Here is a 13,368-nt window from a genome sequence, read left to right as displayed (position 1 = left end):
TATAGTATTTGGCACCTGACTTGGTAAGAGCTTAATAAATATTTATTGAATGAATAAATTTTGAAAACCAATAGATAAATGGGTGAATTAAGATCTGAGCTAACCTGGGAGTAAAGGGTTAGTCCTCAATAATTCTTGATATGAACCAATTCTTTGAGTTCAGATTTTGTTATAGCTGTCCTTTGGGTTTAGGAGCACTAGGGTTTAGGAGGAGTAGGCATGCTGGTTTGGATCTGTATCCTGCAGTCTGTCCAGAAAGGAGAAACCTTTGCAGAAGGGCCACGTCGCTCTGAGCTTGCTTGTTTGGCAGCGTTTGTTGATCCAACTGTGTTCAATATCGTTTATAGAACTGCTGCTATAATTGCTGTATGACTCAGTTGGCTTCCTTCTGTATGTAAGTGAAAAACAGTTCTAGTTTCCAAATGTTTCACTCTAATGCAAATGGTCACAGTTCTGCATTCTGTAGAAGAAGCCTGGTTCTAGAAATATGTAATTGGCACCTGGAATATGCACATTATCAAAGTACTAGAAATGGCTTTGACACTCCGTTTTTTGTACATTTACTTTGAAACTGAATACTATGATCAATTTCTTAAGAACTTTTATTCTGAGTATTACATTCCATGCTGTGTTGATTTTAAACCACAGACATTTGCCCAAATTGAAGCCTAGCACTAGCAACACTAATGTTAAAGTAACAAAGTGCTCTTTAGTTTACTGCTGTGATGGGTTTTTGAGAGCGAGATTTCCTGAAAAAGCACACAAAAACCTGGCACTTTTTTGAGAATTTATAAGAATACATCTGACTCATTTTTATTAGAGGAATACTGAACATAAAAACTGAAATAGTTTTGTTTAAGATAGAGTCCTGTTACATCTTACAAAAAATACTATAGTTCTTCAGTAAACTAAGGTATTTGAGTTCTTTGTATTTCCTGCAGTATGGCTGTTTCCATTGTACTGATTTAGGGGATCTCTTTCACTTTGTAACTTATTTTTCTTGATAATGAAGTTGGCAGATTATAAAATTCGCAGATTAGAATACAATTTTAGTTGTTTACCCTTGACTTGTTGGCAGTAATAGTAACATTGTGTTGTGACGCATTGCAGATCTGTCAGCAAAGAGTGCCTCTGTTCCAGACGAACTTGGTGCCTGTGGACATTCTAGAACATCAAGCTATGCGAGCCAGCAGTCAAAAGTATCAGGTAGAGGCTAAAGTGGAGTTGAATTCCTTAGCCATTTATTGCTCTAACGGGACTTGAAATTGCTGTGGTGGGGCCAGCCCGGAAGTGTAGCTGTTAAGTTCGCACACTCCGCTTCAGTGGCCCAGGGTTTGCCAGTCCGGATCCCGGGCGCAGACCTGTGCACCCCTCTTCAAGCCGTGCTGTGGCAGGCATCCCACATACGACATAGAGGAAGATAGGTGCAGATGTTAGCTCAGGGACCATCTTCCTCTCCAAAAAAAAAAGAAGAAAAAATTGCTATGGTGTGGGAGAAGAATGTTCGATGGCGCTGTGTTTGATATTAGTGTTATATCCAAATGATTTTCTCTGACAGGGTACAGCACATGCCACTCCCGGTCATCCAGCTTCTCTGAGCTCTGCCACAGGAGAAATACCTCCGTGGGAAGTACGTCAACAGGAGTTGAAAGTATTCTAGAACCGTGTGATGAAATTGAACAAAAAATAGCTGAACCAACTGTCGATACAGCTGATAAAGAGGATACAGCTTCAGAAATACTCAACAGGTATCCTTTTGGTTTCAGTTTAAATGGGAAAAAAAAGAAAAAACACTTTGTTTTCATAACATAATAAAAAGGAAGAAAAATCTTTTTGTTCTTTTCAAAGATGCCCAGTGAAACAAGATTCTGTAGAGTCTCAGCTGAAGCGAGTTGATGACACCAGAGTGGATGCAGATGATATTGTGGAGAAAATACTACAAAGTCAAGACTTTAGCCTAGATTCCAGTGCAGAAGGTGAGTAGATAACCCTTAAGTACATATAGATGTATGTAGTCCGAGTTTGTGTAATCCATGTGCTCAGTAGTAAAGAGGCAGGACGTGACACTGTCTGTTGCACGTTTGTGAAATAAATCTCATGCCCATAAAAATCAGAAGATTAATTTGTGGTTTATCTGTTTCTAAGAAAGGATATTAAATTTAGAAAGGAAAGAGCTTTAGTTTTAAAAGATCAATTTTAAAAAAAGATTTATTGTATTTTTAAATAATGCATCAATGTCTACCATGTTTATATACCTTATAACAAGGATCTACATCTGCTTTATCATAACTGGACATAAGTACTTCCAGTCACTATTGTAATTTGGAGGGTTGAGTGGTGATCTTGAAATGATAGTGACTAACAGAAGCCTTCATTCCCTCCTTAGCATTTTTACTGAAACTGAAAATTTACATGCCACCAATTTGAAAGGTATAATTATTCACGCTGGTGTAAATAGAGAGCAGTTAGCAATGGACTTAGCTTCATTATCTAAGTGGTTGTAAAGAGAAATAATTAAACCTTACTTGTAGAAATTTATAGGAAGAGCTGTCTTCTTTACTCAGTTTTAAGAAAAATAGCTTTAGGGAAGTTGATGAGAAATAGCTATTAGGGTATCTTGTAAATTGTTTTAAAACGTGTAGCTTTTTTTAAAGTTTTTATTTCTTTAATAAAACTGAAATGTAAAAAATGAGTTTGTCACAATATGAACAATATTTGACAATAATAGTTATACCTACAATAAATATTTTAAATGTGTGTTGCAGAAGAAGGACTGAGGTTATTTGTGGGTCCTGGGGGGCGTGCAACCTTCGGCAGTCGGCATCTTCCAAACAGGTATGTAGTCCAAAACGTAGCTTATTAAAATAGAGAATAGACTGACTTTTTCTTTTAAATGTTCACAAGTAGAAGATGAAGGTTACAAAGTTTATGTTAGACGGAGGCTAGAAAACAAGTATTAGTAGTTTCATGAGAAGAATTGCAGTTCTTAGTGAGGCTCTCAGTTTTCCTTATTCTGAGCATGTTTGAAATTATATTTTGTAAGTTTATTTGTTGATTTCCTTAGATGTATTTTTAGATTGTGTTAAGAGGACCAGTAAAGCATTGGGCAAGGTGCAATATAAAAAGGACATTTAGAAAGGAGTTCTTACTCTGATATTTTGGAAAGAGCAAAGCAAAATTACATTTTCAGTCAGTGGTCTTCTCTGTTATGAGCAGTTACGCAGCCACTCAGCAAGATACACTGATGTTAACCATTCCTGTGCTCTCCTTTTCTCCACCCCACTAGAGTCTAACATACATATTAAGAAAAGTTCAGAAAACTATATCATTTGGATAGTTATTCAGATTCAGATGAAGAAAAGGCACCTGCCAAACTTACCATTCTCATTCCCAACACTGCAGCAAATGATAGTTAGCACAGATACTGAGGACACCTTAGGAATTCTGGTCACTCCACAGCCTGATTCTTGGCCTTCTGTGAGACCCTGATACTCACTGTTCCCACGTAATACTCCTGTAGAGTTCCAGCGCATCTGCAGAGTAAATCAGAGTTACCGGGGGAGGGAGCCCCTTTGGTCCAAGACAGTTATTTTATTCTCTAATGCTCAAAACCTGGAAGAATTTCTAATTGCTTTTTTCTACCAATACTCATTTTACTGAGTACCTCCTATGTGTCCAGCATGTTGCAGGGCCCAAAGGGTACAGCAAACACCTACATCAACAATCAACAACGAACTACAATCAGGCGTGATAGGTAGGTAAGAGAGGGACATAAAAAGATGCTATGGAGGAGTAGTTAGTTTGAAAAGAGGTTTATAGAGGATGTAACACAATTTAGACCTTTCATAACTTTCGTTGACTTATCTACTCATTAAATTCAGTAACTGTTTATTGGGCCAACTCATGGGTGATGGTGCAATGAGGAAAAATCCGGCTCTTACCCTCAGCTAGCATATGGTCTAGTACATGAGGTTGACAAACTATAGCCTGTGGGCCCAGTTGGCCCCCTGCTTGTTTTTGTAAATAAAGTTTTATTGGAATACAACCGCACCTGTTTATTGTCTATGGCTGTTTTATGCTACAATAGCAGGGTTGAGTAGTGCAACAGAGACCACGTGGCCCACCAAGCCTAAAATATTTATTATCTGACCCCTTCTGGCAGGTGAGATAGACAAATACACTAAAATTTATAACAGTCTGATAAGTACTGTAATAAGAGAAGTAGAAGAAACTCTGAGAGAACAGAGATGGGTCCTCACTCAGACAGAGAAAACTTCCTGGAAGAGTTGACACTTGAAGAGAGTCTTTGGGAGAATAAAAGATAAGTGAGGGGTTCCCAGGTGGGTAGGAGGGAGACGGATATTCCTAGTAGTAGGAACAAATAGAAGAAACTTACAGGCATAATAATTATAATATATAATTAAATAATAATAAAATATATAATAATTGTAGATAACACTTACTGAGCATTTCTTAGTTACATAGCAAGCACCAGATATATGTTTAATTCAAATTTTACATTATCTCTTTCAATACTCACAACGTAACATTATTAATTTTTAAAAAGTGGGAACAAAGATGCAAAGAGGTTAAGGTAATTTATGCAAGGCCTTAAAACTAGTAAAGGGTAGGGCCGGCCTGGTGGCATAGTGGATAAGCTCTCACACACTGCTTTGGCAGCCCAGGTTCGTGTCTTCAGATCTCAGGCCTGGACCTACACACCACTCATCAAGCCATGCTGTGACGTTGTCCCACATAGAAAAATAGAGGAATATTGGCACAGATGTTAGCTCAGGAACAGTCTTGCTCAAGCTAAAAGAGGAAGATTGGCAGCAGATGTTAGCTCAGGGCCAATCTTCCTCACCAAAAAAGCAAAAAACTAGTAAGGGGTATAACTAAGGTTCAAACTCATGTCTCTGAGTCCAAAGCCCATTCATTGTACTTAACCATTATACCTTACTGGCTTATGAATTATATAACCTACTTAGAGAATTGCCAATAAACAAGTTCTTCTAAGGAGAGTGGCATGTGAAATGGAGTTGTAGGACATGAGGTTGGCAGGGGTCTTGAAGCCATCTTGTAAAAGGCCTCTGTCACCATGACAAAATATTTACCTTTTATCATGTGTATTTTGGGGAGCTTGTGGTCGTTCTTTGGCAGGGAAGTGAACTGTCAGATTGGTATTTTAGAAAAGTAATGGGCCATAATTTGGAGGCTAGATTGGAGCAAGGAGAGACTAGTAGCAGGAGACCAGTAGAAAAGTAACATTTATGGGGACAGTGATATGTATGGTAGAGAGAACATGTGTTTTTGAGTTAAAGAGACTTGGGTTCACATCCTAGCCAGACCATTTTTGGGGTAAATAATTTAACTTAAATTGAACTTACCTCTATTGAAAAGGGTGGTCATATGCCAACGTCATGGGGTTGTTTTAAAGCATAGATGGGGGGCCGGCCTGGTGGCGCAGCAGTTAAGTTCGCACGTTACACTTCTCGGCGGCCCAGGGTTCGCTGGTTTGGATCCCGGGTGCGGACACGGCACCGCTTGGCATGCCATGCTGTGGTAGGCGCCCCATGTATAAAGTAGAGGAAGATGGGCACAGATGTGAGCTCAGGGCCAGTCTTCCTCAGCAAAAAGAGGAGGACTGGCAGTAGTTAGCTCAGGGCTAATCTTCCTCAAATAAATAAATAAATAAATAATAAAGGATAGATGACATGATATACTCAGTAAGCCCTAGCTGTTACTGGTTTAGGAAGAGGAACAGCAAAAGATACAGTTCCAACCAAGAGGGACCAAAATAGCAAATGTACGAAAGCATGGGCTGTCTCAGCAGACTGCTCGGAGTCAAGTCGTACTCTTCCCCGTTGACTTCACTGATGTTGCTAACCTCTATAAGCCTCATTTTCCTCACCTGTAAAATGGGAGTGATGAAAAGTTACCTAACTCAGAGAATTTTTGTGAAGGTTAAGTTAGATAATTTACGTAAAGTATTTAACACAGTGCCTGGTACATAGAAAGCTCTCAATATATGCTAGCTATTTGTGGTGGTGTAATTTAGAGGAAAGAAAGATAATTTCTATCTGGAACCTAGGATATAAAGGCATTTATGTAGTTAAGAATTCTGGCTCCCACTCCCTTCCCAACTAAAGGTTAGAATAATCACCCAATACACGAAAGCCTAACGTGATAATTAGGGGTTCAAGTAGATAATTAATATTACATGCCACAGAAAGGCTGGGGAATGTCAGAGACAATGTGTCATAGTGAAAAGAGAATGGGCCATGGAGTCAGACATGGGTTTTATTCCTGGCTTAGCCATAATGACCCATCTTAGCCATGATCTTGGCAAATTGCCTCTGTCACTTGCTACCAAAAAGACAACTGCATTACTGGAGTTGGGCTGCCTGGATTCAGTCCCAACCTCCACCACTTATTAGCTGTGTGTCTTTGATAAGTTACTTCACTTCTCTCTGCCTCAGTTTCCTAACCTGTAAAATAGTGATGATAATAGAACCCTCCTCATCAGAGTTACACAGTTTAAATTTAATGAGGGAAGACATGTAAATGCTTGAACAAAATCTGGCCTGCAGTAAACACTCAAGTACTTTATATTTGCTAATTAAAGATCTGTCTTGCAGAGTTACTGTGGGGATTAATCTATTTGAACTGCCCACCACACTCGTATACACAGGGCTCTACAACTAGTGGGTATTCATCAGAGAAGCTGATGTGTTGGCATTAGATCTAATCTGTGAGATAAACTGGTAACAACAATGAAACCAGAACCATTTACATAGGGCACAGAAGAGGCACAAGAACATAGTTCAGAAAGGGAACCCATGAGAACGAAGGGACCAGAGCGACCAGTGATAGAGGCTCTGTGAGGACTATCCGCAGTAACCCGGCTTCAGTCTAGTGACTGCACCTGGCCAGCCCAGGGTTGCTGACAGAGCTCTGCATGTGACTCTTTGCTTGCCTTTGGGACATTGAATTCCTGACAAGAAGTCTGCTTTTGTTTCTGTTTTTATGCCTCTGATTTGTCTTTCATCTCTGGCTGCTTTTAAGCTTTTTTCATTATCTCTGGTTTTTACTAGTTTGGTTATGGTGTCCCTTGAAGTGATTTTCTTTGTGTTTTTTTCTGCTTGGGGTTCTTTGAGCTTCTTGGATCTGTGGGTTTACAATTTTTATCAAATTTGGAAATTCTCCAGCCATTATTTCCTCCTCCCCCGCCCCACTTCTTCTGATATCCAGACCTACAAATTCTAGCCCCCAGCATCCCTGAGCTCTGACCGCTCCACTCAGAGAGACCACCTAGCTGTGTTGGGCTCTCCCTCCCTGTGCCACAGGCTGGGAGTATGCGACCTCGGGCAGCAAGCTGGGGCAGCTGTCTAGCTTTCTTCATTGATTTCCCTTCTCTCAGGACCAGTTCTGTGCTGCCTGTTGTCCAGTGTGTGAAACTGTCATTTCCTATGTTTTATCCAGTTTTTTAGTTATTTAAAGCAGGAGGGAAAGTCTGATTCCCATTGCTCCACCATTGCCAGAAGCAGACCCTTTTAGGGCATCTAAAAGCCAGCATGCAATGGTGCTCACCAAGGTTCCTTCGAGTTCTGATTATCTATAGCTATGAGTAGGTGTCACTGGCGTTCTGTTGCAGATTTTCCTATTTCTTCTCTAGAATGAATCAGAATGAACAGGAGTCTCTGAGCAATCAGCTGAGAAGTCCATGGTAGACTAGTAACCACTACTTTACTCCCATTTTTTAGAATTTCCTCTTAAAATTCCATTAAGGGTAGAGACCAGTCATGATGGTTGCTTCTGGTCTTACTGATCTTTGGCATACTCAGAGTAACATCTCGACAGATAAGAAGAAGAGTACCTGGGGATAACTTTGTAAGCAATAACACCCACTCTCCATGCAACACCACTTCAACTCTCCTCCTAATCACTCAAGAGGGAACAAGGAAAGGGTAGAATGATCTTCATGCAAAAATAAATCCAACTGCTGTCAAAAAACTGTGTTTTTACAGGCTTTTTACCTGTGTTTTTACAGGTAGAAAACCTTTATCTTCCCAGACCAAGAAACAGTAGAGGGTGCATGTCTGTTCATTCCATTATAACATAAGCCCAAGGTACTAGATGTGTCAACATTAACAAAAACCCTTCTATTGATGAGGCCACTACTTAATTTAAATATCTCTAGGTACTTTATTCACAAAGCTTGGAAATTTTAAGTCTTTAAGTATTCCCCATATTTCATTCATAGAGGTCAGTTAGTACCTGGCATATTAGGTCAAAGACAAAGTTGCTATAAGAAAGAGACCCAAAAATACAGTGGCCAGGCCAATAGGACAGCTTTGCCTCAGAAGTCGACCCAGGTACCCTCCATTTTGTTCTTCACCATCCTCCATACCTGTGTTGTCAAAATTGGATTGCTACCAGTCCGAGGCAAGGAATTCCCTTTAAGCAAGTGAGACAGAACTTGTTGGTCTCCATTCACATTCCCTGAGGGAAAACTTAGTCACGTGGCCACACCTATCTACAAAGGAATTTAGAAAATATGGCCTCTAGCCAAGCAGCCTGTACCTAGCTAAAACTATGAAGAAGGGGAGAGTAGATTTGGGGGGACAACCAGCTGTCTGCCAGACCAAGCCAGTGAAGCAGTACACGCCTTCTCAAGATCGTTTTCCCTTCAAATCTACATTGCACAGGTATAATTTACATTACTGACCACATAAAGGCATTTGCATATTGATTGAAAGAATTCTCGCATTTTCTAGGAAAATGCATTAAGACACCATACTGCTAATGCAACTGAAAACTATCATCCATTAACTCAGTGTAAGAGCTGCTCTGGGATGAGACTGGGTTAGGATTTATGTATAAACATGTTTGCCGGTATGTTGTTAGGGTAAGAATTTGGAAACATTCCTAGCTTATTGTGGGAATAAGTATGAGAGGATCAGGGACTAGACTAATCCAATGTATTAATTATAAACATTTAAGATTTCAAGCATTTTCTATCTGTGATGTCTTTAAACGTTGTGGAAGTGAAATACCTAATGCACTATCTCTTTAGAGACGAGGTTAAGTAGAACTGTTTCAAACACTACAGCTCAAAATTCTGAAGGTTTTTTTCTCCTATTTTAGGATGGGGTCTGGAGCTTATGAACAAGTTGTGATCAAACGCTAGAAGTCAAGCTGGTGAACTGAAGCCTCCCTGTGGGTTTAAGATGTGGGCAATTCAGTAATCAAGGCACTTTACTCAAGTACTTATGAGAAAATGAACCTATTAAAAAAAATGAAGCACGTTCTTCTATCAGGAGGAAAGCCAAGGGGCTGGCCCCCTGGCCAAGTGGTTAAGTTCCTGCATTCTGCTTTGGCAGCTCAGGGTTTCGCTGGTTCGGATCCTGGGCACGGACTTAGCACCACTCATCAAGCCATGCTGAGGCGGCATCCCACATAGCACAACCAGAAGGAGCTGCAACTAGAATATACAACTGTGTACTGGGGGGCTTTGGGGAGAAGAAGAAGAAAAAAAGTGATTGGCAACAGATGTTAGCTCAGGTGCCAATCTTTAAAAGAAAAAAAGAAAAAAAAGAGGAAAGCCAACACTGAGCTCTTCTCTGAAAGTGCCCACCGCTGTCCTTTCTCTGCCACCAAAAGGGAGCATCCCGTGGTAGCATCAAGGCAGCGTGCCATGTGTCTGCAGGGACATGGCTTCTGTGGTCGCTGCACAGGGTATCAAAAAGCCCCCTTTTTCTTTCAAAACATCCTGGTGGGGAAAACAGCTCTGTACATCTGAGTCTAGTTTCAGTGTTGAAGTGTAAAACCTATGATAGAGACGCTCAACAGATTTGGGCTCTCATTATTTAATTTTGTGTTTGAGAGATAATAAGTGAAAGTAATTTAAACCCTGTAAATTCTGTCAAGATAGTTATAATTCCTGTGAAGGAAACCTTCCATATTATTCTGCCTAAAGTATTGTACTAAGTTCATTAACTCTTTCTGATGTAATAATTGATATAAAGTGTGGGTGTTCATGCTTTTGGAAAATGTTATACTACAATTTAAATGTGTAGAATGCTTAATAATTCTAAACGTATCAGTCATAGATCGAATAACAAGTATGTTTAAGTCGGAGATACATGAATGGGTATAATGCCATCATTATGCAGTCTGTATTGTTACTTATTGCAGGACTCCCACTAGACTATATAAGAGATTCAAGACAAGTCTAATAATCGATATGTTAGGCTACCAGAAGGCACCCTAACATAAGAGCCGTTTTATCTAACTGAGTAACGTCCGCTGATTTCAGAGTCAAAATTTAGAACAACAGGAGGAAAACTGTGATGTGGGCAGAAACAGAGCAGCCTTTTCCCTGTAAGCTGAGACTTATCTGAAACTGAAACTTATTCCAAGGAGGTGGTGGATAGAAGACAGGACAGCTGCATGATGTCTCTGCCGTGGACCTGTGGTTTTCTGTTTTAGCGCCCCTTGATCAGATGCTCTTTTCCCTTCTTTACTATGTCAGAAGTTCATTGTTTTGAGGTAAGAACGGAGTATAACATGCATCACATAGAGCTTTTAAAACAGTGTCTGATCTGGATCAGGATTTACAGCCCAGCAGAGGAACCTTAGGAGTTTTTCTGGTCTTACATCACAGTTTCTGTGTGCAACAATCTCAGCCATCTTGGAATCACTTGGTCCCTGAAGAAAAATGTAGATTGTACAGAACCAGTAATACCCAGTCCTTCCTTTCACCATGTCCAAGAAAGGTAATATGTTAGAATAGAATTGCTTTGGTCTAGGTATTTTCATGTTGGCAACATAAGGGGAAAAATATATTATTTTTAAGAAAATATTATTTTAATATCCAAATTTAGAGATATGGAAAATTTTCCATAGTTCAGGTTAGGGCTTTTGTTTTTTAATATGTCAAGGATCAGGTATTCCAAATTAATCCAACACTACTTTTACAACAAACAGATTCTGAGATTTTTAAAGAGATGACACTCTAGTTTAGAATATTTGAATGTTGAGAGAGAAGGTTTTTTGAGTCATGCATTACACTTTATTTAAGATTTGTTTTAAAGAAAATAAAATTGACCCGAACATTTTATTCTACCCAAGAAAAATGTTATCTTAAATGGTAAAGACTTGCTGTCTGAATAAACAAGTGATCTATTCATTATGTATTATGGGGGAAAAAAATCAAAGTTTTTAATAGAGATACGAAGATATTGTTTAGAGAGATATTTATTACGACATGTTTTAAAAACATATTTTTCTATTTTAAATATTATTTCTAGGCTATATTTTTTATTGGCGCTTCTGCAAATGATTTTGCAGTTTTGAAAATGATAATAGAAATAGGTTGTAAGGAGGTTCAGTGAGGACATTCTTCAGATGTGTCAAAGGTGCTGTCATCCGGGCACTGCCCTTCTTACTCATCCTTGGCTGCTCCTGGCCCAATACTTTTATACAAGACTAGCTGTCGGTATTGAAAATGATATAGAATTATTATTTAAAAACAAAATGTGGAGAGATTTTTGAAAAGCATAAAAATCATACCTTTATAATTTTAGCAGCCACCAGATACATCTTGATTTATGCGGTATATAACAAACATTTTAATAAATAGAAACATTGATTAGGAAGAGAAAAGATGGCAACATCCTGTGTAGTCAGTGAAAGTCTGGATTTATTCTACCCTATTTTGTGTTCCATCAGCATACTTCACAATCATATTTCATTACAGTCCTTCAAAATATTTGTTAAAGGTTGCCTACGTGTCACCTTACTTTCTAGTTTTTCTTTTTTTAGAGCATGTGCTGTTAAGATCTTAACCATATAGCTATTGAAAAAAATCTGCTTATTAAATACCAAATCCACTTTTGGTTCCAGTTTGAGTTTAGAAATTCAAATTTAAAACATTAGATCTCAGTAAATTGACTTTTAAGTATTTAACTCAAATTTCAAATTACCCAGTCTCGGAGAATTTGCAGATGTATAACATTTTCTTTTTCTAATCCTGTTCCAGAGAAAAAGATTAATGGTATTTTAAAGCTATATATTTATGATCAGATAAGGAGGAGTCTTAAATACCTTGTTTGGGGGAAATACAGAGGCTGGTCAGGAGCCCACTTCCTGTGACTTATGCTGCTGTCCGAGACCAGAGAGGATGTGAAGGGTGCAAAGGGCAGAGAAGGCCCTGGGCCATCGGGTTACCCTTTGCTGGTTAACTCCTCTTTGTGTGGTGTTGAAGGCTCCTGTATACAAACAACTAATGTGGATTAGTACTTATAATCTGAGAAAGTCTTGACCAAGAATCCTAAAGTACACCATCCCATTCCAGTAAAATACTGTCAGAGTAGTGATATCCAAAGTAGATTCTTCTGTATGTGCTTTTTTTTTTCATGAAAACTGTGAGCCACAGAGGTCCACCACTTAGTCCATTTGTTGCAAAAGGAAATAAGTCTCCTACTAGCCTCCAGTCAAAACATATTCAGATAGCAATGAGTTTTAATAAATGAAAACATCCAGAAGTAATTTTAGACTTTGAGATTTCATGCTAACTAGACCGCTTTGCAAGCTCAAGCTGACAGTACTATTAAATACTTCATTGAAGTACTCTGAAGTGTTAGGCTTCCAGTATATATAATAATGCTCTGAAAGAGACTGGGCTCATATGATGGGGTTGCATTATATTTGAACAGGTCTTTAACTAGGGCAGTTCAGAAGTTATGCTTGGTCAGTTCTCCTAGATGGTACGTCATGTGAATATCATCAAGTGCTGTAGTTGAAATTGTGTTATGCCACTACTCATATGTTGGCTTAGGTACTGTGCATAATTTTAATAGCTGAGATGTTAAAGAATATGAAGTCTAAAAATGTAAAGGATGAAATATGCCTATATTAACCCTATTTTAAGACTGCTCTGGAAATAAAGGCCTTATTATTCCCTTATATATGTGACTTTTCATAGGATAATATATACACAGTATATTTTAAATGGTTGTGTGGGTGGTCTCTAGCTACTCCCTGTATGACAAACTTGGCAAAATTTTTAATTTACATGGACATCATACTCTGCATTTACAAATGTTTATTTTCATCTTATGGATATAACAAAGAAAATTCTATTCCTGATATTCATTGACCAAATCTCATGCGGAGGAAGACATTTAGGGTATATTCAGTTTGATTGTTTTTTGGAAATTCGTCTGATTTTTGGGATCACCTTCCTCTGATGCATTTACTTGATCCTCTGAAAGCTGATACAGTTGTAGTAATCATGTAAATGTTTAAGAAAAAAATCTTGACTGAAGTGATTCCATTAGTATTCTGTGCTGATACTTGGAGAAT

The 13,368-nt window shown here is 38.7% G+C and overlaps 1 protein-coding gene across 1 annotated transcript in view; it reads left to right on the top strand.

Moving 5' to 3' along the window:
* The window catches only part of EEIG2 (EEIG family member 2), a 75,106-nt gene extending 62,137 nt beyond the window's left edge, over positions 1 to 12,969 (top strand). Inside the window, exons 7-11 of the mRNA XM_023641519.2 lie at positions 1,111 to 1,206; positions 1,559 to 1,748; positions 1,849 to 1,976; positions 2,766 to 2,835; positions 9,148 to 12,969. Of these exons, the coding sequence (XP_023497287.1) occupies positions 1,111 to 1,206; positions 1,559 to 1,748; positions 1,849 to 1,976; positions 2,766 to 2,835; positions 9,148 to 9,190 (527 nt within the window). The 3' untranslated portion in view covers positions 9,191 to 12,969. The remainder of the gene's footprint in view (positions 1 to 1,110; positions 1,207 to 1,558; positions 1,749 to 1,848; positions 1,977 to 2,765; positions 2,836 to 9,147) is intronic.
* The last annotated feature ends 399 nt before the right edge of the window (positions 12,970 to 13,368 follow it).

The sequence above is a fragment of the Equus caballus genome, chromosome 5 (assembly GCF_041296265.1).
Source record: "Equus caballus isolate H_3958 breed thoroughbred chromosome 5, TB-T2T, whole genome shotgun sequence".
In the NCBI taxonomy this organism is placed as follows: domain Eukaryota; kingdom Metazoa; phylum Chordata; class Mammalia; order Perissodactyla; family Equidae; genus Equus; species Equus caballus.
The sequence above is the reverse complement of the archived record's forward strand: the minus strand, read 5'-3'. Positions and strand labels throughout refer to the sequence as shown.